The 26223-nt window shown below is 41.0% G+C and overlaps 3 protein-coding genes across 5 annotated transcripts in view; 1 reads left to right on the top strand and 2 right to left on the bottom strand.

The window, feature by feature from the left end:
- zbtb22b (zinc finger and BTB domain containing 22b) overlaps positions 1 to 8636 on the top strand; it is a 10385-nt gene extending 1749 nt beyond the window's left edge. Inside the window, exons 2-5 of the mRNA XM_035681084.1 lie at positions 298 to 540; positions 1388 to 2131; positions 2350 to 2628; positions 2918 to 8636. Of these exons, the coding sequence (XP_035536977.1) occupies positions 298 to 540; positions 1388 to 2131; positions 2350 to 2628; positions 2918 to 4033 (2382 nt within the window). The 3' untranslated portion in view covers positions 4034 to 8636. The remainder of the gene's footprint in view (positions 1 to 297; positions 541 to 1387; positions 2132 to 2349; positions 2629 to 2917) is intronic.
- A 626-nt stretch (positions 8637 to 9262) lies between these two features.
- On the bottom strand, positions 9263 to 19679 carry daxx (death-domain associated protein). 3 transcript variants are annotated; one of them, XM_035681087.1, is made up of 11 exons: positions 19353 to 19679; positions 17968 to 18222; positions 17350 to 17784; positions 16864 to 16995; positions 16611 to 16727; positions 15253 to 15484; positions 14859 to 15028; positions 14069 to 14237; positions 12816 to 13362; positions 12325 to 12460; positions 9263 to 11774 (listed from the first exon to the last, which is right to left on the bottom strand). In XM_035681087.1, the coding sequence occupies exons 2-11, from the start codon at positions 18202 to 18204 to the stop codon at positions 11715 to 11717; spliced, it is 2235 nt and encodes a 744-aa protein (XP_035536980.1). In that variant the 5' UTR covers positions 18205 to 18222; positions 19353 to 19679; the 3' UTR covers positions 9263 to 11714. The 3 variants fall into 3 exon arrangements, with proteins under 3 accessions (XP_035536980.1, XP_035536979.1, XP_035536981.1); XM_035681086.1 differs by having other exon boundaries at positions 19363 to 19679; XM_035681088.1 differs by having other exon boundaries at positions 19572 to 19679.
- A 699-nt stretch (positions 19680 to 20378) lies between these two features.
- tapbp.1 (TAP binding protein (tapasin), tandem duplicate 1) lies at positions 20379 to 26030 on the bottom strand (the record flags this gene model as incomplete). Its single annotated transcript, XM_035681658.1, is given in 8 exon segments — positions 20379 to 21126; positions 21292 to 21320; positions 21578 to 21679; positions 22185 to 22508; positions 22643 to 23002; positions 23090 to 23338; positions 24251 to 24442; positions 25605 to 26030. Coding segments are annotated over 8 exon segments (1329 nt in total). The 3' UTR covers positions 20379 to 21114.
- Between the last annotated feature and the right edge of the window lie 193 nt (positions 26031 to 26223).

Here is a 26223-nt window from a genome sequence, read left to right as displayed (position 1 = left end):
AAGTCAATTTCTTGTCATTTAAATAAGGCAATTCAAAGTGCTTTACATAGAACATAAAAGGCACTAAGACATAATATAAAACCAACATAAGGCAATATAAAAAGGACATTAAAATCCAATAAAAAAATGTTGTACAATATTTGGATATCAAACAATGTCCGCTGGTTACTGTAATACATTTTTTAATTTCCTGCAGATGTTCAGAAGTAACAAACCAGGGAGGAAAAACATAAAGCAACTTACTAATCTAAAAACATAATGTAACCGTTGAGTCATGAAGGTTTTTCCACCACCCAGATGCAGTCCCTGCAGCCTGTGGAAGTGGGAAGCAGCAGCAGCAGCAGCAGCTCAGCCCCCAGCAACACATCTGGCTCGGTGGTGCAGGTGTGCTTCCCCAGCGCTCAGGCGTCGGTGCTGGACAGCCTGAACCGGCAGAGAGAGGACGGCCGGCTCTGTGACCTCTCCATCCACGTCCAGGGAAATGTGTTCAAAGCCCACCGCTGCGTTCTGGCCGCCTCCTCACCTTACTTCCATGACCAGGTGGGGAAAAGGAACCGGCCAAACACACAGAAAAGCTACACGAGGTCGTATTGATCCATTTCTGATCTGGACCTTGAAGAGATTAAGATTCAGAGGCGTGCAGTGTTTGAGAGACTCTGTTGAATTTTTAAGCAGCTGTCTCAGTTTCAAGGACTTATGGTAGAGACAGCCTTTGGTCAGATGGCGCAGCAGGCGGTCTGCAATTTATATTTGCATCCGCTTTATATTTTCAAGACTTAAAGTTATCACAGGAAGATGGTTACATAGAAATAAGATGTGTAAACTATGATTTTTGCAAAACATTGCTGCACTTCATCTTCTTGGCTTGGAGAAAAATATCTCATTGGTATTGTGATATGGATATTGTGCAACAGGAGGCCTATTTATTGAAATCTCCTTGCAGCCTGTTCCTGAGTTCAGTTTTGACCTACCAAAGAGTTGTCTGTATCCAAATTCTTAATTTTAAGGATGGATTTATTTATTCTTATTCTGTCAAACAGCAATCATGAGTTGAGTGAGTTGTAGCCCGGGACCCTGTGTAGGGTGGGAAATCACGTTCACAGTTCAAACCAGTGTTGCGTCAAGTTCACACTTTACACGAGACAGCTCATACGCCAAAGATCAGTTTTACTGACACTTGGTTGGGGTTGTATCAGAGTCGTGTTACCTGTCTGAGGGGCTGGCAAACACATTAAGTGTCCATAATGGCATACATGAATTAGGGTTTGGATTTTAACCTGTAGGGTTAAAGGATTTTCCACCTTGATAAGTGTGCATAAGAAATGAGAGCTGGTGGAGAGAGGGAGGACAATGCTTTGATAGCTCACCATTCTCCACTCATCCCCAGGTACTACTGAAGAACATGTCTACAGTCTCCATCCCGGCAGTAATGGACCCGCTGGCGTTTGAGAGCGTGCTGAGCTGCGCATACACCGGTCAGCTGCGGATGCTGCGCGAGGACATCGTTAACTACCTCACAGTCGGCAGCGTTCTGCAGATGTGGCACATCGTGGACAAATGCACTGAGCTGCTGAAGGAGGGCCGGGCGGGAGGAGGGAGCAGCGGAGGAGGAGGCGGCGTGCAGGACGAGGCCAGTGTGGGAGGAAGAGGAGGGTCAGCTAACCTCGGGTGTAGCAGTAGCAATGGAGATGGTGGTGCAGGTGGAGGTAATGGAGCTGGTAGTGATGGTGGTGTTGGTGGTCAAGCCCAGGTTGCAGGGTCCAACGAGCCCCAACGAGCCTCGCAACCTCCCAGCCGCCCGTCAGTGAGCGAGAGCCAGTCTCCCAGCAGCACCAACTACTTCAGCCCCAGGGACGGGAGCAGTTTTGGAGGAAGCGGTGCAGCCGCAGTGGGAGCTTCAGTGGACGGAGGCGGGGCCAGCAACACCCCCAGCTACTGCACCCCATCGGGGGGAGAGGAAGCCTTCCTTATAGAGGAAGAGGAGGAGGAAGTGGAGGAGGAAGAGGAGGAGGTGATGTACCACCAGAGGAAGAGAGGACGAGGAGGAGGCAGCGGGAGGAGGAAGAAAATAAGCTCAGTGTCAGAACAGGAAGTTGGAGTCAGCGACAGCTTTGGCGTGTCTTCATATCAGGTGACACCGACACTAATGCAGAATGACATCACAGTTACTCTGAAAATCCACTTACATTTTAGACTAATATTCAGTATTTCCATCATTGCTGAATAGATCTAATATCGCTTATAATTAAACTTCTCTTTGTTATCAAGTTGATATTCACTGACAACAAAGGCCAAACATCCCTTATTATATAATTATTGTATTCTAACATGAAATATCTCAATTGGAAGGATGGGGATGACTCAGCGTTGCCACCGCAGAAGCGTCCCACCTACAGCCAGCCCAGCATCATGCCTCGTAAACAGTGGGTGGTTGTGAAAACCGAACGCATGGAGGACGACGACCTCATCGTAGTGTCCGGGGAGGAGGGAGGAGAAGACGAGGATGATGAGGATGAGAGGGAGATGGAGCTGGCCAGAGAGAGGGAGAGAAGCGACTTCAACATCTCAAACGTTAGGAGCCTTTCAGCCGAGCTCGGGGGCAGAGCTGAGAACGACATGGACTCCCAGGTGAGCTGAAACTCACTTTAAAGGGGTTTCATGTGATTATAGCAACTTTCTAAATATTCTCATAGCAGAAGTTTTTGTGTGTAGAAAAATGAGACCACCGCTAGAGGGGCAATGATGTGCAAAACCGTTTTTAACCTGGCATATGAGACTTGCCTGGTGGACATTGTCTGTCCAACATGCAGGCTGTGCAGTCTATAGAGTAGTCTAATTAAAAGTATCTCAAAATGACGAGTTTGACATTTTGCAAATCTTTCCTAGTGCAACAAAACCTTTCCCTGTCTGTCTCCAGGTGGACTACTGCCAGTCTTCAGAAGACTACCTCAAGTTTGAAGGCAGTTTAATGGACCAGACTTTAGCTCAGCACCTTCACGACAGTGCGGCAGGTCAAAGCCAGAGCGCTAACCGTGCCGTTTCAGCGCTGCTGGGCCAGGTTCAGTCTGCAGCCTCAGCCCGCGCCCAGCTCTTCCCTTTGGACATGCAGGGGAACCAGATCCTCCTCTACAGCCAGGCCTCCGGACTCTCTCTGGACGCTGGCGCCCCTCCCCTGGGGATGGCAGGTGGTATGATCGGAGGAGCCTCTTTCAAAGGTCCCGGCCTGGAGCACGGTGCGGTCCACCTGTCGGTGCAGGGCGGTTTGGGAGTGGATGGCATGGACAGCGGAGGGATTGGGGGTGGAAGTGGGAGCGGTGGCAGTAACAGCAACAGCGGGGGTTCAGGGAAAGTGTTCATGTGCCACTGTGGTAAGACCTTCACCCACAAGAGCATGAGGGACCGCCACATTAACATGCACCTGGACCTGAGGCCCTTCCACTGCCCCGTCTGTGCCAAGAAGTTCAAGATGAAGCATCACCTCACAGAGCACATGAAGACGCACACGGGCCTCAAGCCGTACGACTGCCTCGGCTGCGGCAAGAAGTTCATGTGGCGCGACAGCTTCATGAGGCACCGCTCGCACTGCGAGAGGCGCAGCGGGCTGGGAGAGAGCGGCGAAGGCGGCGGGGTTAGTGGCGAGGGAGGGAGAAGAGGAGGAAGTGGAGGTGAGGATGGGCCAGATTTAATTTCCTCCCCTCACCTCCTCCTGTCTGCAGGTGAGGGGGGACAGGGCGGTATTATGGGAGGAGGAGGGAGAGGAGGAGTGTCCGTTTCTTCTCCGCATCTTTCCGGCTCCGTTCTGTCACCGCAGCACCCCGGCGTCTCGGCCACAGGAAGCAGCAGCAGTAACAACAGTCTGAATAACAGCAATGCTGCTCTGAGCAACAACATGGCCGCCGCAGGGGCGCTCCTGGGGGTCGTCTCTCAGAGTTCAGGTCAGGGATCAGGGATGTTTGGTGGTTTAGGGTTGGGTCGAAGTGTGTGTGATGAGGACGTGTGTGAAGTCAGTGCCAATGATAGTAGCGTGACTTAAACCAAAACTGTGTGTCATGTCCAACGGGTGCCTCTTTCTTAGCAAACAGTCGTGCTTCTCGTTCCTGCTGCTGTTTTTACAATACAGGAAACTTGGAAGGAGCGCAGTGCTCTTCTCAAACACTTCTAACTGCCAACCCTCAGCATTTCAAGCAGGAACTGCGTGCTTTGTCAAGAGTGGGGAACAAAGGCGAGGCTCCCGTTGGACACAAAACCTGAAGGACCTGTAAGTGTTTATAGAAAAATGGGACTTTGAGATTCCAGTCGACTGTTGTGCCGTGAAGTTTCTGAAATAGACTTGTGGTCGTGCTGATGCCATCTTAAATTATCCTCAATTCTCGTACCGCAAAGACTTAAGGAAACTAGCCTCCGAAAAGTGGCCTCATTAAAAATGGACCTTTTGTCTCAGCGAGTAAGCTATTGTTTTAAATATCCGAGATGTTACTAAAGTTTATTTTTTTGGTTTTGTGGAAGAATGCTGTGCGCGACGAGAGGAAACCAAAAATGAAAAGACAGTGCTTCACTAACTGTTACCTTCTGTGGCAACATTATAGTATCAGTAGAGTATAAAAATGGCTGTTCTAAATTGCTGTGATTTTCTGCAGTATTGTATCGTAATGTATCACTGACATTTGATTTAAATGAAGAAGAAAAAAACACACACATCTGCAAGAGAAGAACTCAACAAAAGAACAAGCTGAAATTGCAGATGTGTGTTTTTTTTTTGCTTACAGCAGCAGTGGTACATCTTTATCCCATGTAACTGACTAACTGCCATATTGTTTAGATGATATTACGGTGCTGCTTTGCTTGAAACACATCCTGGATTACAGTAAAAGGCACAAACATGTATCCTCATCACAAGGGAAGCCTGATAGATCCCAGACACGTGCACAGGGAGGGAGACGGTGAGCTCGGGAGCCTCATTCAGATTAGTTTTGTCAGAACTTTTATGTCTGGTTGTGGAAGGAGCAAGATGAAATTGCTCCTTTCCAATATGGTCCAGCCCCACATAAACACTACCTTTAACTGATAAGCTCAAATCTACGCAGCAGTAGAAGCCCCACGGTGCTCTCAGTTTTGCTGCTGTTACCTGCTTTCACTTTCTTGTCGTTCACAGAGTTCTCGTGCTTTGAGAAGTATATTATCACTGTAAATATATAGAATTATATGTCGTTTACTCATCAGACCTGGAACAAATACTAACTTGTAATACTGACGCGTTTGCTGCCGTCTGGTCTGCTTTGGAAAGGAGGAGAGGAAGTGTTCTGCAGGTTCCTTAAAAAGTCGGTGCATTTCTTCGATAACGTTCATTTCAATGAAGAGTATTAATCGTTGGTGGCGGTCTTATCTAAGCTATACAGTGTATAGTGTGTTTACAAGCATACCTCCTCTGAATGGTTGACCAAGTAGATTTTAATCTTTAACTCTCAATTTATGGACCCAAATGAAAAGATTTTTTCAGTAGCTGCTGCAAACAAATAAGTCAAATATTTGTTTTATTCTTTTTACATTTTGTCATTAAGAGTTCTTCACATTTCATTTCCTACTTTGTTTTTGGGTTCCAGTATTTTCTCCCTGCAATAATTTTAAAAGCATTATTGTATCATACAGGTTCCTGACCTCCCAAGAGTTTGGAAATGCTGGGAGAAATGTTATTTCTTTACTGACAATAGAAGTACAGACTCATTCGTATTTAACAGCAGTGGTTTTGGTCTGACACCACTTCCTGTTTTGGTCCTGGATGTGAATGTGGTAATAGTCCAGGTACTTTGTTATGAAGAAAGCACTAGTTTGAAGCATAAGCTAAAGATTGGTTTAGTTCTCTGATGGACAGATACAGTTTTTTTGGATGAATAAAGCTTATTATTACTTATTATTGTTGAATAAGTAACAAAGAACTAGTAAATATCAGACATCCTGATATTGTATTTCCTTTTTTCATTTTCTAAATTTTGACTAATAGTAGTAGTTATAGTAAAACTTCTAAATGATTAGTTGATTAGTTTTCAGGTGGAAATATTAAACATTTTGTGGTCAAATTTGTTGATTGACATTTTTCTCTGTATTCAGATTGTTGTAAATTTAACACCTTTGGATTTTTTTTCTGTTTAGAGAAAATAATAGTCAAATAAGGTGTCACTCTACTAATTTGGACACTTTATTTTATTACTATCTTATAAACAATTTGATATTCTTAACAACAGTAATAATAATAACATTAAAAATAATAATAATAATAAAAACACTAGTAATAGTAGCTATGTTTTTACCACTGCTGAATACATATTTGGGGAAAGGACTTGAAATTCATCACTGTTCACTCACATAAAAAAAAAAATCAAGTTGCTCTTGAGATGCCTAAACTGAAACACAGGTCAGTTTGTTTACTTTGAACCTCATAGAAATGTAACCTCATGTTCTCTTCTGTGTAAAACACACAGTTAGTTCTGTGCTGCATCTATACTGGGAGTGTAGTTGAGTAATATCAACACTGTGTGATGCATTGAGGGACCATAATGAACCGGTACAACTACTGATAAGATACACAGACACTTATAACACAATATAAATACTTTCTGCCTTTAAGTTGGTCATCCAGTTGTCCAATCACCTCCCATGTAACACATTCAGATATCCTTAAACTTCACATTCACGTTTAGCTTTTCCCACCAGGGGGGAGCTGTTTACTTATTGCCAAACAGAGGACAGAAAATTAATAGTAGCAGTTTAAACTGTGGGTTTTTTTCTTTATCTGGACACCAATTTGTGCATTGTTGCTTACTAAAATACTTTTGATCATGTCATTATTTTTAACAATGTTCTGTGTGCCTCATTCTGATGTAACCTAAATGTAAGATTTTGACCCATTTTAAAGGAACGACTGAAATTTAACAAATATTGTAGAACATAAGGTTTCTTATGAAAGTAAAGTGTCATTTGTCATAAAAAAAATAAGTCAAGCAGCCATTAATTTAATGTTTCTTTCATCAGCTTTCAGATGAGTGCCCCCTTGTGGTCAAGTTTGGCACTGTGATTAAGAGATTATGATAATGTAACGTGATTGCCATGTGTGTTTATGAAGATATGTATTTGTGTTATTGATTAACATACTTTAACCAAAACTGTGTAACGCTTCAGTGTGCCTGTGTGGCTACAGCACAGGACCGCTGTTGGTGGAAGAAATATGACCTCTCAAACATTTGCATGCCTTCAGAGACGTTTCACATGTCGAGTTACACAGAGCAGGAACAGGATGTGAATGTTTTACCTTCTGTGAAGGCTGGGTTTGGATATTTTTATATGCAGGTTTGGGGCTTAGACTAAGTGAAAGGGTTGTTGGCTTTTGTATGTGCTCAGTGATCTGTGAGGTGTGAACTCCAGCGTTTCCTCTTTGACTTTAGTTGTGTTTATGGGTAATTTGTTCCTGTTTGTTTACTGTTTGCTGAACAGCTACAGAGAAAGCTGGATGATTGTACGAGCAGAATGTGGAGTGAAATAGTGATCAGATGCTTTTCTTAAGTGTGGAGTTAAACACGTTTGAAGTGTGCCAACTCTGTAAAGCATTTGTAAAGATAACCCACTGAGAGTGAATGTACGTGAAGAAGATGACGCATTTATTTGTGTTTTTATTGTACAACAAACAGAACACACGAAGAGACAGAGGTGTTTTGTGTTCAGAAAAGGCTCAATCAGAAGTATGTGGATTCTTAGTCTGTACTTGTGCTAAGCCAGAAAGACAGAATAATTAATAAAAAGAGATGGCGGTTTCTCGGGCATCCAGTCACTAACAGCCCTGATGTTAGATTCTGCAGCGCTCAGGTCACTACAACTACAGAATTCCTGTGTCACGAAACTCACACAGGAAGCGAAGGCAGCAGTTTACATCTGAGTTAGTTTGTGATGTGCAAATGTGCACTGCAAGAATTACAATATACAATTCAAATCCCTCAAATAATCAATAAAACCTTCAACATGTGTCTGTACAGTGGAAATCCTAAAGAAAGTGCAAATACAAAAACTGTATATTAAAAAGTGTTATTATTTGATCTTGTTATACCACCTCCACATCTCTAAAAGTTTAAAATGTCCTAAATCATCAAGTGCATCTTATGGCAAACACGTTTTTAATTGGTTTGATAGCGCCTAAGCTCCCTGTTATTTCATGTCCTTTTGGTGTCCTCCTAAATAGTCAATTTACATGATGGATGTGGTGTTTATTGGTTTCTCCAGCAGCTTCATCAGCACACTGAAGAGCTTCTATTTTCCCTAAAACAGACAATTAAACAACTCTAAACTACAACTCCATGTTTCCTCTTGCACCACCTCTCATCTGAGTGAGAGAAGAGCTGAACGTTCCTCCATCAACAGAAAGTAAAGGTGGAAGGATCAGTGTGGAGAGCTCAGAGGTATTTTAATTATTTTTGTACATTCCACAAACTACCAGTTGATTGTTGAACAGAAAAATTGTCAATAGACATTTTTATGTAAATGCTGAGTGGTACTAATAATGTAATAAACAACAGTACGTCAATATTCACCTCTGCCCTGTATCAAAATAAAGGATTAATAAATTATTTGGTGCGAATAATGTCTGTCTTTAATTTGTGTCAAAACAAAATACTTGAACTTTTGTTTTTTTGATTGCTACCTGAAGCAGCTGTGCAACAGAAACATTATTACTATTGATTAACAATACATTCATATTTCAATATGGCAAAGAAGCTAGACGTACGGATGCAACCCTCCTGATACCGAGTACCGATACAACACCAGTGCCCTCTTTTACTGTGTGGAACTCATTAAGTCTGTATGTAAGATAACAGGAGGACAGAGATCGTTCAGGTTTTATGGATGGAATAAATTGACTGATAGTGGAAACACTGAATTTGAAAACAACTCATTCATTCTCACAACAGAATTTGTTTTTGTGGATCAGGCACATTATACGATACCCAAATAAAGTCAGTAGCCCACAGGGGGCGATACCGATCTGGTGGAGGGGATCGATGCATCCATAGCTACGACTATAAATGAGCTTCAGAGGTTAAAACATCTGTGACGATATCAACCGGTCGAGGAGGAGAGAGAGACCCGAGTCTGTTCTAAACATTAACATTTAGATCAGCCTTTTCTGAAATATAGACAGAATTTCTCTCACTGTAAAAAGTGTAGTCGAAGTTATTGAAATTCAAGCACCCAGTAAAAATCCAAATCAGCAACACAGAGGCTGTATATAAAAAATTATTTATTTTTTATCAAAAATGAAAAAGAAAAGATTCACAGTGAACGATGGATCACTCCTCTGCATAAATCAGGCCAGATAGGTACGATAACTACATTACAGGTTTACATTCTGGTGACTTTAAAAAGAGAATTTACTCCAAAATATTATTTCACCCGTGTCATTTAATTACATTTTTAAAAAAATAATGAGAGAAAACAAAAACGGGGTTTACATACCAGTGCTCGATTACATAAGAACAACTCGCAGTTTAAATAAAGGGCGTGATACACAGTGGCCACAAGAAACCTCAAGTGCAACACTGTCCAAACCTGCATGTAACAACAGCTAAGAAATAAATTTGATTCTAAATACAGCAGGGAAGCAGAAATCTCAACTTTAATGTCTAAATTATTCCCAGCGTATTGACAAGGGAGAACAAAAATGTAAAAGCAGCACTAAAGATCTTAATAATGAGAGTTTGTTGGAGAATGTCGTTTATGAACATTCAGATTTGTTAAGGAGATTCAGACTCAGGTGTTTTGGATCTTTAACTGGGCCAGGTTTGTATCATTTACATCAACAGAACTGGTTTGGACCTTTATTTGGATTTAGACAAACACTTGAATAAATGTAGTTATCGGGGCTGGGCAGAGGCACAGATAGAATTCATCATTATCATGGAGACTCAACTCTTTGCTTCAATCAGAACTTCCTTTGAGACGTGTCATAATCATGGAGAAACATTTTTGTTGAACTATAAGACTGGCTTTGTTCTAGATCTTTCTTAATATCAACAAATCCCATGCAAAGACCAAAACCAACAATGTGTTAGTCCATCTCTCACTGCTCTCCAACCTCCTCACGCTGCTCTCAGCCCTCTGGTTCCTACTGAAGACATAACTCTTTAAAAATGCATCACAAATATATTATTTTACTTTAAAAAGGCTCCGTAACTTCCTAAAACAGCTGGATAGTGTAGTTTGTAGCAGAAGATACTCATGAAGGAGTAAAGTGTGCATTTATTTGGGACTATATTGGGCCACAGACGAATACTCACTTGGTGCCTTAGTGAATTTCCAGCAGCAGGAGGGTGTGTGTGTGAGTACATGTTCATTATAACGAAGGAACACGTCTCACTTGTGTTTTTAATAGTGTGTGGACAATAATGTGCTTTATGGCAAAGAGAAATAATAAATAGCAGGCTTTGGATACAGACTGTTCATCAGTAGTTGTGGTCTTTTAATGTGATTTGTTGACTGTATGAAAAATTTAAAATATTTCTCTCCTTATTTTTCTTTAAACATTTGGGAATTAGCTAGTCAGGATTCCTCGTTCAAAGCAATATCTATCTGGAAACTATTCAGCTATCCTAAAGCAGACATCGGTCTGAATGGAAATAGTAACTTGCTTTATTATAAACCTAAAAATAGAAAATGGTTGGAAACATAAAAAGGAAAATTAAAAAATGTCAATATTCCCCGTTAGCACTGCTGCAGTCCACACATCTCACTAACAGTATAAACCATATCAAAGCTCACTAATCCAATGCATAAATAGCAACGGCAAATAAAACAATGTCATCTCGAGATTATTCTATACAGATCACCACTTTCACCTCCACACCAATAATGTGACTGAAATATAAAATGTAAACAAACTGGCGTGACGCAGCCCTCGCCAGTCGAGTGTCTGTGAAAACAAAACTCCCCGTCTGGGACGCGTCCGACTGCTCAGTTCATGTTTTCAGGCACTGGTTTCTTACATAACCACACTAACAAAAGTTCAAGTCAATGGAAAATTCATCCCAAGAGAAGTGTTTTTAGCTCTCTGTGTTCAGAGCAGCAAAAAACTCATTTTAATCCTACTACCAACTGGAGGTTTAGCAGTGTTGCACTGGAAGGCAGGAAACACGGCAACAGACGTTCGGCTGCTTGGATCACAAAAAACTGATCTTTACCAGAACTGCACCTAAAAAGGGAGAGAAGGCAGCCGAGGTCAACATCCACCAATGTTTCTCTGCTTAGAGAAAATGACAGCTGTATTCTGTGGCGCACACAGCAGGATTTCCAGCCCAAAATCATGTCCTGTTTAAGCAGCTTTCTTTCAAATGTTAGCGTACAATTATTTTATTTAAGTCCTTTACAAAAACATCTTTGCTTTTGTTTGGTTATATGTAATCAAGTCACATGAGGTACTAAATTCATAGTTTTCCCTGGCTTCCATAGCTATGAATTGCTGTTTATTTTGGTAAAAACGTATTGATAGTGACTGTTTCGATCATATCCGGCAATTTCACAATTTGGAATTGTGAAAAAAAGAAGAAGAGCCTTTTCTCCTTTTTACAAGCCAGCAGACAAAGATGGTCCTTAGAAATGCGTGCTTTCAGGAAATGGGTCCCAGAATACGGATGACATGTGGAAGAATCTTGCAGAACAGCGACCAGCGAGGTCAAAGGTCATTCTGAGTCTGACAGGACGATGATCTCATCTGGGTCACACTGGGTGGCCACGTTGACCTGCAAACAGAAAAACAGAGGAACCGTTTGGAAATGCTCTTAAACTAACAATTAGTACAATGTGATCAGGATCTTTTTCTTGTTTTTGTTTTTAAAAGAAAATCTGAATTCATAACTTTATCTATTCTGAATATTAAACAAGTGTGAACTGGATGAAAATTAGTAGTTCTGGGAGGAAGAATTCTGCTTTAATATTTATGAAAATTATACTTTTTATACTCTTTTTACACATTTGCAAGAACTTAAATGTAATTTTATTGTTTTTGTAATTTCAGGGAGTATTCATTATAATCATTATAAGCATAAGAATCTCAGGTGACGTAACAGTACAGAACCCCTAAAACTGTAATCAGCTTCGATTTTATGAGAAATTTGACTTGACTGTATCACAATCTGTGATATAAACACCATGATACAATACTTTTGCTAACGTAGATAAGACTAGAACAGACATACATAAGAGATGATCGATTTTACTTTCTTTAGCTACATACTGTATAAAAGAAGTCTAGAAATGGGACTGTGATCCAGGTTTTCAGTTTGACCCCACCTTGTTTTTCTTGGGAGGCGGTGTTGACTGTGAACTGCTGACAATTTCCTGTGTTGGAGTGTCTGCTCGCGTCGACTCTGCCTGCTGCGGAGAATTGCAGCTTAAAACGCCCATGTCCAGAGGGATATCGACCTCACTGAGGAGGGAACAATGGATGAAGAGTGGGATGAGGGGAGAGAGAATTGAGGAGAGAAATAAAGAGGTAGAAGAAAATCTATTAGAAATATTATATATCCAGAGAAATAAGATCATCAACTGAAGTATAATAGAGATACAACTAACATTTTATACAAGCAACAATAATTCAAATCAAGAAATCCAGATGTCTGGGCTCCAATAGTGAAGTATGTGTCTGTTTTCATTGTACAAGCACTGAGCTTGTTGCAGTATTATAGGAGTCACATTTGAACAGTACAAATTCCTGAGATTCATAAGCTCTTGTTTTTTTTTTGCTTTGTCAAATCTATGAAAGTGAAACTGGCCGACTGTACCTTTCATGGATGATTGTGTGCTTTGTATTTCGGGGGTTCCCTGATGTAATGTCTTCCCTCTTCCTCTTCTGGCTCCTCGTGGTTCTGGGACTGGGAGGCGGCGACGTGCCGTTGCTAGTCTGTGTGCCACATTTTTCTACGACGACGACTGGTGACAGGGGCACCCCATTGGCTGCTCCCTGGGAGACGTCTGCAGGGTCCTTAGAGACTTTGTTGGTGGTTACCAGTACGACTGAAACATGATTGGAGGAATCTACAGGCTCCTCTAATCCTGCGAGGTTACCGTTAGACATCGGCGTCTGGTTATCGGTCTGCATTGGCTCTGACTGGGTGGGGCTGTGTCTCGGGGAGGGCATGTCCGACAGTGGAGATATCTGGGATTTGCTTTCATCAGAAAGAGGACTGAGTCCACTTGTGATTGGCTCCTCCTCTTCATCTTTCACGCTTCCTTCGTCTCCTGACACCTCGTCTGTCTGATCCTCCTTGTTGGCATCATCACATGCTTGTTCGGCCTCGTTACTGTCGCCGTCTTCCTCGTTATCATTGTCTGTAAAATAAATGCAATTAAATCTTTTCTTCTCGTCTGTGCCACCCTTGTCTGGTTGTCCTTTATGTTACAGATTTATTGGGTAAAACGTGGAAGACGGTTTTCAAGGTCAACTGCTAAGGGGGGAAAGTTTCTCTGCGCTCTCGTTCAGTCAGTTTAAGGCAGCCTGATTTTATGACATCACAATAAGTTTGAAAGCCAATCATTGTGCAACATGTAACAAGTAACACAAGTCTGATGTGGAAACTTGAAGCCTCCAGGGCAGACACACTGACAATGTTCTTTACAGCAGGTAAACTTTTGAAATAAGAAGTCATAAATTCTGTTTTTAATTGTGGGAGATGGGTAACTTGTCCAAAAAACACAAACAAATAATAACTCAAAGCAGAGCATTTTATAGGTTATACTTTCCTGTGGAGTAAAATAAAAACTAGATGCTGATGATTTACTTTGCCACGACTCACTTACCAATCGCACGCAGAGGAAACAAGGAGTTGGCGTTATCTGATGGATACGTGGATATTTTACAAGAACAGAGCAGGTAAAGCAACATTTTTCATAGACTACGCCATTAACAAGCCTCTTCCACATGTAGCTCACCTACTGTTGAATGAGACTGAATCGCAGGTGGAAAAGATCCAAAACTTGAGGTTATGAAGAAAAATAAATTAAAAAAGCATTTATGCATTAATATGTCAGCTCTAACCTGGTCCATCCTGCTGAGCGCTGGCTTGGATCTCTTCCTCAATGTCTGGGTCTGATGATTCATCTTCTTCATCATCATCCTCCTCCACTTCTTCTTCTTCCTCCTCCTCCTCCTCCTCCGCCACTCCGTTCGCCTCTTTAATTTCTTCTTCCTTTTCTGATTTCTGCTCCTGAAGAGAAGATGTGTGGGGATCAGACAGGACCAGATTAGGCAGGTAAAGAGGAAGGAAGTGTCAAATATCGAAAACAACAACAGAACTGTCAGAAGCAGGATTTGTTGTTGGTCACATAAAGTTCCCAAAACATACGTATGAAAATCAACTTGCTGTGAGGTAGATAATTTGCAAGCAAACTGAGCAGCCACTTATATCTGGTGACATTGTTGGAAACGTGTAAATTCAATCATATGTTTATTATGGGCCAAAGTTAAAGGTGGTGTTGTTCAGAAATACTTTATCCTGAGTGCTTGTGCTCCTTATGTATATACAGGAGTGGGGACAGAATATAAGACACACATCTTATAATCTATAATGAAGATCAGCAGAACACCATCAGTAAATATGACCTCAATGCTGCAACATATAATTGAATTAACACCTCTATGAAAAAAACAAAACTAGTCTCATGTAATTTGTAATATTGTTGAGGAGATTCAGTGAAAGGTTCAGAGGGATAAAAGATTCTGTCACATGGATTTTCATTTCATCCATAAATATGAAACCAAAAGCATGTGAAACACTGGAAGCAGAGGAACCCTGTGATCATTTTCTCCCTCCCCAGATGCTCTCTACCTCTTTCTCCTTGCTGTCTTTCTTCAGTCGTTTGGTCCTCTCCTGCTCCTCCGTGTCCTCCTGTTTGACAGCGTACTTGGTGATGACCTCCTCCAGGCGGGACAGCGCCACTTCTCTGTTCGACCGAAGCCTCTTCAGCAGCGAGGGGTCCAACAGAGCCGGGTCAGTGGCTTCAGGGTGGTGGAGACAGTGAGAGGATAAGAGGTGGGCACAGACACAAAGAGATTGAAAATGTTTTGTACTCGCTAACAGACCAAAATAAATGTCAACAACAACTGAACAACTGTCAACAACTGACAGGACACTGAATAAATGCTCAAGGGTGTTGTTTGTCCAACCAGAAAATATTTTGCATTGATATTCTGACACAGCAGCCTTCAGACAGAAGCCTCACCAGGCTTGTAGGGGTCAGTGAGGTGTGAGCCGAAGTTGTACACCAAATCCAGGTGACGTCTTTCCTGTATGCGGCTCCCGGTCTCCCTGAAAGCCTCCTGGGCGATCTGGTTCAGCTGTTTTCTGCTCAGGCACAGATTGTGGCGCTCATTGGCACGCAGCACCTGTTGGAGGATGTCATGGTAATCCGGAGGGTTTCTCTGTGCCTCAGGACTGTTGATGAACCGCTCGATCTGACAGGAGGACGGATCAAACGTTAATTCTGGCAATATTTTTTACCATCATCTGCCATCTAGTGACAGAAACATCTATAACTTCAGCCTTTTATACTTTATTACATAAGCAAACTAAGTCTTGTTTAACCTTCTGCCATATATAAGGTAGTATTGAATTTATGTTTCTGGTAGTATTAATGTTTTGAAATATAAAGTGATGTTATATAATATATTATACCCATTAATGTAAACCCTAGCGGATGCAATTTGATGTCAGACTCACTACTGAGTGAACATAGCGATGTACTGAAGTATGTGACGGAGGAGAAGCCGCCATGTCGGTTCCAAACTGAAGACTTGTTCTTTCTGGCTTTTTTATAATAACATTATATTATCTACTGAAGCTGACTTAATCAGATTAATTTTATTAGTAATTCTGCCACAACATCACAAAGACTCAACTGGAGGATCTCTCAGAAACGAGACCGCCAGACCAGACTAGGAGACCTCGTCTGCTCAGCAACCAAACCGCTTCCACAGAGTCACCTGGGAGCTCAACCTGCAGCTGGGTTCCTGAACAGCGGAGCCCCAAGAGAGTGAGGCCTGCACCTCCCGCTACGCTGCAACAGCGGATTAAACAACAAACTTCTGGGAGACAGAGCTCAACGTCTCAATCTCTGCAGATAAAACGGTTCTATCTGATATTTAACATTAGATACTAATCATTTAAATCGATAATGTATATTTTAGTAGTTTAGTTCTTGTGAAAAACAACCAAAGCATAGCCAAGCAGCTGCTTTTGACTGATACAAAACAAAATTATTGATATAATATGAATAAAGGTTTAACTGGGGCATTTCTAGATTCTACTTATATCTACTATTTTTTAAGTCCTGTTTTGAATTATTCTCTAAGTGTTTTGAAATGGCATCAAATCCTGCTGATAGTAATAATACTGGTGTTTATGCAAAACCAAGGTCTGCAACTGGTTGCTGTAATGTTTTTACATTCCAGTTTCAACATGTTAGATAGTAGAGACGTGTAGTCCTGGTTGTGACACACAGACAGAATGAGACAAGTCACATTAATTACTCAGCTTATAGGACAATTATTAAACCATCTAAACCAACAACAACCAGCTCACCCTCCTGTTGATCTCAGGATAACGAGTGCTTTTGTAGGAGATCCTCTGCTCAATGACTCGGCCTGTTAGTGTGTGGCAGCCCTTTAGTTCACACAGTTTTTCATAAATCTTCATCATCTGGAAAAGAAGAAGAGGAAGAAGAAGAGGACAGGTGTGACTAGATGTCCCACAAACTGGTGTAATGGTTCTCTTTACAGCTTTCAGCCCTCTTTACAACAACTGGAGCCCAAAGCTGCATCATACTCATGCTGACCTTGCGTTTGAGCTTGTGCTCCTGGATGTATAAAGATGCCTCGTTTCCCAGGTCGTCTAAACTCAGCTCGGCCTGCTGGAGGCGCCGGATCTCATCGTTGTACACCTTCAGGAGGTTTTCCAGGTACGCGATCTGAGAGGAATTGAAAACAGACATAATGGGTAAGGTGTTTTTGACAAGAATGAAAGGAAACAGAAGGGAGAAAACAACATCACAATGTGGCCTGTAATAGAGTTTTATATCTACCTCATTACAACTTTATTCACTGACTCAGCTTTACAGTGTTTATTGGTGGACTTTAGTATTGACCTTTCATCATTCATACTTTCGTTCTCTCTGTGATTTTATTTTCTGTCGTACTTTGAAAAGTGCTTCATAAACATTGAGGCAACTTTTTAAAAAGAGCCACACAAATAAAATGTATACTCAGCGGCTAAATTAAAGGTCGTCATCCATCAAAAATAATTCAAACTTGTAGTGACTGACCTGTTTCCTGGATGCCCTCTTTGCCTTTTTCTCCACTTCCTCAGTCGTCTTGTCCTCCTGCAGCCCTGAGGTGGAAGGTTGCTTATCCTCCGCTCCAGGTTTCACCCCGTCCTTCTCAACTTTAGTCTTGTCTTTACTTTTGAGCGTAACAGAGGTAGACTGGAAAGAGCTTGACGTCGAGGTACAAGGCCCAGACTCAACCTTGGTGAGGATCTGCCTCTTCTTGGCGGCATTCTGCTTGAGATGAGTGCACAGTTCGTTGATGTAGACGAAGGTTTTGGAACGGTTGGCCTGGGTGCGAGTCAAACATCGTCCCAACGTGTTCCTGAACTCCACAGATGACAAATACTCGGGGGAGGCCTTGGAGTGCTTCGTTTGGAGGAAGGTCAAGACCTCGGGGCAGTCCTGGGTGAGAGCGGAGCAGTACTCAACAAACTGGAAGGAAGGAGAAAACAGGAAGGATGACAGAGGAAAGACAAGAAGAGAAAGGAAGGCAGAAATAAATAACAGGAATACATAATAAGCATATTGTTTACACCCAGTTCCAATGTTCTGTTAATATAATTACAACAACATACACAGTCGGGAATGAGCAGCCACTTTGTGCCCTTCGCTCACCTCAGTGAACAACTTCTGATTCTCCGCCTGCAGCACATGCGTCTGCTTCTTCGCTGAGGCGAACGGCGACTGGGTGATGTGGGTGGCGACGGGCTGCTGGGCTCTGAGCGACGAGACATTCTTGGACTGACGCCGAGAGGACGAGGTGGACGCGGAGCAGGAGGGCTGAGGAGTCTCCTCTTCATCGTCATCTAGGACTATGATCTTATCTGCCATCGAGGCGGGAGCAACCGCCATCCAAAGAGTTGGTTATTCCTGTTTTCACAAAGCACAAACGGGGAGAATAAAATGTGTTCAGGTTCTTCTCGTGCTGAGAAACACAACAGTGTCTTCCCTCAAGTAAAAACATCATATCTGACCCTGACTCCATCATCATCTCGTCCCAGCGTCTCAAAACTCAATATTTGTGTCTATTCTTTGTCTTATTGATGATCTGTCGAATAAATGTTTAATAGATGAATCATTGTGAATATATAATGACAGAAAATAGTGACAAATGTCCATCCTAGTTTTTAAAGTCCAGGTCTTTAATGTTTTACATCGTCAGTCAAAGATTGAAGAAAGACTGAACGCAGCACTTTCTGCTATTTCAGCCTGAAAAGATGATTCATCGATAATCAGATGAGTTGGCGATTACGTTTCTGCTGATTAACTGAAACACGATATAATCATTAAAATATACTACATACTTCTAAAACGGCACTAAAACATACTGGAATCTCTTTTCTTTGCATTAATAAATAGATAAATAGATATTTATTACATCTCATCTCTCGGCTCTTTATTCTTAAATCTAAACCTCCAGACATCCGATTAAACATCGTGGGAGATATAACGGTCAGGACGAGCCTTCAGTCGGAGGATTTTGTAGAGATGCAGGATCCTCTTTGTTCAAAATGAATCATGAAACCATTATTGGACTGAACGCTGTCGAGCTGGACATCTTTTTAAAGTCAAACCCAGTGAGGACATTCACGATTATCCCGATTCACAAATATCACGATAATGGAAAGTCTTTTTTTATCGTGATACGCGATAATATCACATATCGTCTTATCCCTACTCTGACTAAATGTTTACTGATCAGCTGATAAAGTAGTAATTATGAAGATAAGTGTTAACAGCAGCTGTAAACAAAGTGTCTGAGTCTGTAAAGCTCACACACAGATTACAACAATAAACCAGCACAAAGACACACGACCAGAATGAGTTACTGTCTAACTCTGCTCCCTCATTCAGAGACAGCAGACAAACCCAAAAAACATAAACACTGCAGCTGAGGAGTGAAACTGAGGACAAAGTGTGTCACAGACAGACGGTTTAAACTGCACCCGAGCTGCCGTAGCGACAGACAGGTCCGCGCTGTCTCACGTCAGGACACTCACACATACAGACCTCTCGTTTAGGAGCAGTTTGACGCGAAAACAAAAGAGGAAAACCTTCCGACGCGGCGCATAATGAAGACTGTGTGTTCGAGTTAGCGCACATTAGCACCAGGCGGCTAGTTAGCGCAGAGATAAGTGAGAAAACAACGAGCCCGCGTGTTGTTGTTGTTGTTGTTGTAGGACTTCGTTAAATAAACAATCCCGCGGGCCACGCTGTACCGTGTTTTTAATCCCGCCGACTTTTTTCTGTTGACCAAAACAATCCTCCTTAACTTGATTGTGCTGTCGAGCCGAGATCGAAAGTGTACCCGCTAAAGTCGTACGAGCATCGACGCCTCTGATTGGCTGATACGCGGTTGACGCTCAGTAATGTCGTTAGCTATTGGTTGACGTGCTGCCGTTGGCTGCCGTTGATGTTTTATTTTATTTTTTATTTTTTAAATTTTTTTTTATTTTAAAAACATCTATTTGACAACATTTAGGGAATTACATTAATAAAACTTCAATTAAAATTACAAAAACGATTTTAAGTTAAATTCAAGACATGAGGAGAAAAATATATTTTTTTTAAAAACCGTTAACTCTTAAATCGCGAATATCCGACGAGTGTTTTGAGATTAAACATCTTAATATAATATTTCACTACTTTGTATTATGTCTGTATATTGAGAATCTAACATATTTTTATTCAGTTAGGTATTCAATACATTTCAAAACAAAACTGTACGTTCACCAGGTACTTTTATTTTGAAAAGGACAACGGAAGTCACAGTTAATGTTTATACTACCAGTTTAGTCACTTTGTATGTTATTACACTCAAATGTTGCAATATGAAGGGTTTAATTTAAACTTGACAGCGAAAAAACACACCAACACAACCATTACACTCTATTATAATACTTTGATAGTATATACATCCATTTAAAAGACATATTTTCTTGTCGTAAATGTTCAGGTTATTTTAAATGTGGTACAGCATGTTTAAGACAACACAGTCATTAATAAACAGAATACTGAGGGAAGCATGTTTTAAGAAATGTGTTTATTTCACTTAAACAATCCAGACTTTGATTTTGAAATTTTGTTTTCAAGTTTTGAATTGTTCACTTCAATAGACAAATGCGTTTTTCGTACCATTTCCTTCACATTTCTATGTAAGTTTAATTCTTCATCATTCCTACCAACAAGGGGCAAAAAAAGCCACAATATACAAACATTATATTCTCTCTATTTACAAAAATTGGATTCAGTTTGTGGGTTTGAACTGTTTAGTCTAATATTAATTTTACTGTCCTGGATCATTTCCAAAAGATGATTTAGTTCTTTCTGTTTCTTAGACACACACACAAACACACAAAGGTTCATTTCTGGTCTCTCAAAGATAAAAAAAACATCTCCTAATTAAAGCTGATATTTCATCACATTTTCATTTCAACATTGCTCCAAGTTTCTGACCTTTTTCCAGTGTTCACAAGAAAATACATTAATACAATATTTAAACAGTTAGAGGCCAAAATGAGACAAGAGCCATATCGCTTTAAAGTGGAAAATTAAAAGAAATATCACAACACGCAAGTTTAGACTGAGTAGAAGCCGTTTTCAGAATAGATCCCCAGTAACCTCTCACAACATTTAAAAAACATATGTAGCTGTCTAAATGAAACGGCGGATAGTCACTCCTGAAACCTCGTCCAAGATATGAAAACAGAAAGGTTTGTTGTTTCAGTATCGTACGTCCACAGAAGTTGACTCTGTTCTTCTTTACTTGACTTTCTGTAAGTAGAAGAAGTAGAAAGTTATTATTGAGAGGAGACATGTAAAACACCCAAGAGCAGCTCCAAGGTTATAAAATAAAAGCGGACAAGTAGTAAATTTATGTAAAGACATTCAGAATTATACATGTGTTGTTGTGTTGTGTTAGTATTTGAGTATTGTTACCTTGTCTTGTTTATCAGCCTCATCCGAGTCTATGTACAGTAAAATAAAAGACAAAAAGTCAGATACAGAAGTTAAATTGAAATATCTTACTGGATCTTATTTAAAGGGGATACAGTCTTGAACATTCGTAGCATACTAAACGTATATTTTATAAACTCTATTTCAATTCAGTTAATTTTAAGTATGTATTGTATCAAATGGTGAGCCTTATTGCAGCTTTGAATGATTAAATGGCTGCAGAAAAGTATTAAAGTATTATTACTGTATGTACATATAGTTTTTCTACCTGAGCCGGTGAAGGTCCAAGAGACGAACTTGATTAAACCATAGAGCACTAGCGCTACGCCAACCATTGCCATGGAGTCCTCAATAGAGGGAGCACTGAACCCTGAAAAGACAAAAGACAGAATTTAAGTCTTAATTGATTTCTTTTATCATCTTTGTGGTTCAGCTTGATGGAAATAATCAATTTAGAGTCACATATCCCACCAGAGCCATAACATACTACTGTAGTACTGTCGGTGTTAAAATAATCGTATTCCCATACATATATGATAATGTTTTTACTGCCTGATTAAATAAAATGACCATAATCTAACTGAATGAATACCAGTCACTCTATGGTAGTGTGACGGCTGGTGCAGTGAACCAAAATGAACCAAACTCCCAGATAATATCTGGCCTCTTAAGTCAGTTTTACATTAATATATCTGCCTTTGCTAATTCATCCTTTTATATTTTCACTGTCTTGCTACTTATATCAGCGATCTAAAACCACTTAGGCTCTTAAACATAAACTATAAACTCAAAGCTGAGAAGTTAAAGCTGATAAACTCTATTTTGCATCATAATGAACACTAAATGTCTTAAACTACAATATTCTTCCACATTACCAACAGCATTGAGGGTCACGCTGGCCCGTCGTGTGCCTCCGAGATGAACAGCCACACAGGTGACCTCCCCTCCTCTGCCCAGGTCCAGCGTAGCGGTGTCAAGCTCCAGCCGGGTGCTCTGGCTTAAGGTGCCATCCCAGGCCTGCCTGTGGCCCGTTACGCTGCCTGATCCCAGAGACCTGGACTTCCCGTCAGCGCCTTTAAACTCCCAGCTCAGCTCCAGGGAGAGGGGGGCAAAGCCGGACGCCTCACACTGGATGGTCAAAGTCTGGCCGGGAACAGCGAGGGGCAGAGGGGATGGGTGGATGGAGAGAGAGGGGGGTTCTGGGTAGAAGGAGAAGAAAAGACAAGAGAAAATGAATGATAACCATAATAACCTGGTTCCCAGTGAACAGAATGATTTGTTTATGTCAGTGCTGTTTGTCTTCATCCACACAACAACAGTTATTTTCCCTCACCTACAATCTCAAGCTCCACCGCCACCTGAGCCACAAGGTACGGCAGATACACTGTACAAATATACATCCCGGAGTGACGCACTTTAGCTTCCTGCAGGATCAGAGACGCGTTTCCTTTCTCGTGCAAACCCTCAAAGTCCAGTGTGGCCCCTTCTTCTTGTGTATCAGCCAAGCGGTCTGTCTTGCCGTCGTAAGCCAGAACCAATCGTCCGTCGCCTCTGAACTGGTAGCGCCACTCTACGGCGAAACCCGACCCGGATAGAGGGGAGGAGGGGTCGACCCAGAAGCCGCAGTCCAGTACTACTGGTTCCCCGAGTCTGGCCTGCACCGAGACGGTTTTACTGGTCACACTCAGGATCACTGAGGAAACAGACAGTGAGGAGGAGAGAGTCAAACAACCACAGACTGACATAACATCATCATTTCTCCTGTGTGATGAAGTCTTACCGTTGTGCTCTTTCGTTGCTGTGGGAGCCCGCGTGATGCTGGAAATGGTCAGCTCTTTGTTGAGGCCCTGATGGGAAGTTGAAAACCAATCAGCTTGCAGGTATATGGGGCTTAAGGCGGAGTCTGTGAGCGGAGCAACCCATTTGAGGCTGGAGGGCTGCGGCAGGAAGGGGTTGATCTCACACTGGGGCTTCGTGACAGAGCCCCTGGGAGGGTTCAGAGAGGGGTGGCAGAAAGTGCCAGCTGGGTCTGAGGAAAGAGGAGTCCGAGTCAGGTAACTCATATATATTGTCTAAATTTGACAAGAGAGAAGTAACTTTAACTAAAGCGGGAGAATATGGAAAGATAAACATTAGGGCTGAGAAAACATGAAATTGATATGAGAACACTTTTTAAATTGTTTCTGATAAATTCAACTTAATATCTGATAAAAATAAAAAATATATATCCATGGAAACATATAAATTACCTTCCACTGAAACTGCTCACTCTGAAATGCATATAACTGTATATTACACTGGTATTGAACATACTACATATTGTTTCTGTACATATGTAACTGTCCATCTTCCTTGTAAATACAATTCACTTTTTATGGTTTTATTCCATTCTTTTTTACAACTGCATTTCATTGTACAATCCTTAATCGTATAATGACAATAAAATTGAACCTTGAACCTTGAAATGTGGCCACAATATGGCCGAGTGCAATATGCAAATTGTTTGATAAATTCTTCTGTTCTGAAGAGATGCCCTGGCTTACAAATCTTGTTCTCCGGATTTAAGAAAATGTTGTTTGGTACAGAACTACAAATAGTGAGGCAAAAATGATCACATTAATCTTGAATCATACTGCAATGGCAGATTCTGTCAATATTCGCAATATGATGTTTATTTCTGCTTATTGATGACGCCTTCCGACATCTGAATGCCTGACAACAATGTACATATAATTGATCTTATTGTTCTCCCTGAAGCAGAGGAGCATGGACCCACCCACACCACACAACAACACCACACACACACACACACCCACACAAACACACACACACACACACGGATCCAAAATGATACACTGTATATAAAGAAAGGATAACTCTCAAACACACCTAAATAAACAGGTAGTTACATATCTTATTCAGTGTGTCACTTTAAACTAACCGGTAATATAGTAGACTCTGTCAGGGTTGATGTCCGACGGGGCCTTCTGGGACTCTGCACTGTGGCTGTGTCCATCTTTTCGGATATGAAGCAGGGATTTTTCCTGGCTTGTAGCTGCAGTTAAACCTCCTCCTCGACCCACTTTCTCCTGCACAAACCAGCACTCCAACACTGGACAGCTGCTGCTGCATGCTTTGGACAATCGATATAACAACAAACTAACAATCATTTCAAAAATACTGTTAACAGGAGAATAAAAGTACAATTAATCTATTACTAATATTCTGATATTATAGTAAATAGCAATTTGTATTCTTCAGTTGCTAATATATAACAAAGAATCCTAATTTTATCCTTTCAAAACCTAATACAGAATCAATCATAGTTATGTTAAATAAGGCATCTTGCAGTAGTTAATGTAATAAAAAATACCAAAATGTTGAAGGACTTCTGACTGGCACTGAGTCTAACATGCTATTGGTTTTACAGGAATTAAACCCTGACAATCAGAAATAAAACAAAAACTGTGATTATCTCCTGAGAAGCACATAAGTTGTGGTTGACTGTTCCTTTTAGTGTTCAGTGTGACTATTGCTTTCAGTTTAACTTTTTCATGTCCGTGTCTTTGTGACTTCGACCAAGTATTCTGACAAAATGCTCCGGATCTGTTATTCTAAGAAATACATTTCGCCTAAAATGTCCCTTTTATTTTCTGTCAGTTCAGCTGTCTGAGTTATATTAATTAACTGAGGTGAAGACACCGTGAGGAGTTGTTGCTCTTCCGCCACCAGTGGATGTACCATTCCCAGCCACGAGAGGGCGCTTCGAACCAAACTCCATTTAAAAACATACTATAATTTAACGTTATCTATGTTAAAATTGAGATGAATGATGACTAGGAAATTAATTTAGACATTTTCTTACTTGACTGGACCTTATGGTAAATTCGGCGTGTATGTTTCATGAAGAATCACATGATAAAATACTTAAATTAAATTACAACTTACAGTTAAAGTTTGAGTCGTTTTGCAGCCTGCCCGTCTTTGTCAAATTATAGCAGACAGCTGTTTATCTACATTTAGATTGTCTGAAATGATGCATGATTCTCAAGTATATACAAAAGGTTTTAAGTAATAATCCCAAAATGTACTGCAGTTAACGACATACGCACTAACATTTTTGAGTTTGTGTTATTTCATTATCTACAGGAGAAAACAAGCATCGGGCTGCAGATATAGTACATAAGCATTGAACTCTACAACTCTAAATACTCTATTTCATGTATTTGGTCAAGGAAGCACCGCAGCAGAGCGAATATACCCACAGATAAAGACAGATATTAGCCTCACGTTACCTTGGATGAAGCAGAAAACTGCAACCAGGGACAGTTTGTAGATTGTAGAGAAGTCAGTCATGGTTTTATGTCTTCTTTCTGCTGCGATGTGCTGCTCGTTGCTGTTAATCTCTCAAAGAAAGCTGAGTTTGGATCGTTGGTTTTCCCCTTCAACTCCGGGTTCATTTAAGTTTCACTTTCAGTCCGTCAAGGTATTCCGGTCATAATTTCAAAATAAAGACACTTTACTCAACATTGAGCGCTGTTAAAGGTAAAGTTATAACTAAAAAACAAAATACACTTGAACCTCAAAGACAAACCCTTTACCAGAACATGAAATCAAACGCTGATTGAAATAGTAATAAATAACTGTACAATGAGAAGTTCTCCACGTTTGCAGGTAGATGGCGCCCTCTGGCAAGCAATAATCCACCTTGGTCTGGACTACTTGTGTCCTTTCTGCTTCCTCAATCTTTTTATCAGCAAAAATTACGAGATTTTATCATAAGCAGTGGGTTAGACTGTGTGCACAGCTGCAGAATTTAATGCAGAAAAGGGAAGCAGGTGAGTATAATCCAGTTTTAGAGGTCAGAAACAACCACTAATCACACATACAACCTTTGTTTTTATCTACCACTTA

Source organism: Morone saxatilis, unplaced genomic scaffold (assembly GCF_004916995.1).
Source record: "Morone saxatilis isolate NCDOM2014 unplaced genomic scaffold, NCSU_SB_2.0 Contig9, whole genome shotgun sequence".
Lineage (NCBI taxonomy): Eukaryota > Metazoa > Chordata > Actinopteri > Moronidae > Morone > Morone saxatilis.
The sequence above is the reverse complement of the archived record's forward strand: the minus strand, read 5'-3'. Positions and strand labels throughout refer to the sequence as shown.

Excerpts from the sequence above, each read along its gene's own strand:
- daxx (XM_035681087.1), bottom strand. The coding sequence starts at position 18,204 with ATGGCGGTTGCTCCCGCCTCGATGGCAGATAAGATCATAGTCCTAGAT. Across the intron at positions 17,785-17,967 it reads ATCAGAAGTTGTTCACTGAG|TTTGTTGAGTACTGCTCCGC; the intron begins GTGAGCGAAGGG and ends CCTTCCTTCCAG. Across the intron at positions 13,363-14,068 it reads CGCTCAGCAGGATGGACCAG|ACAATGATAACGAGGAAGAC; the intron begins GTTAGAGCTGAC and ends TTTATTTTACAG.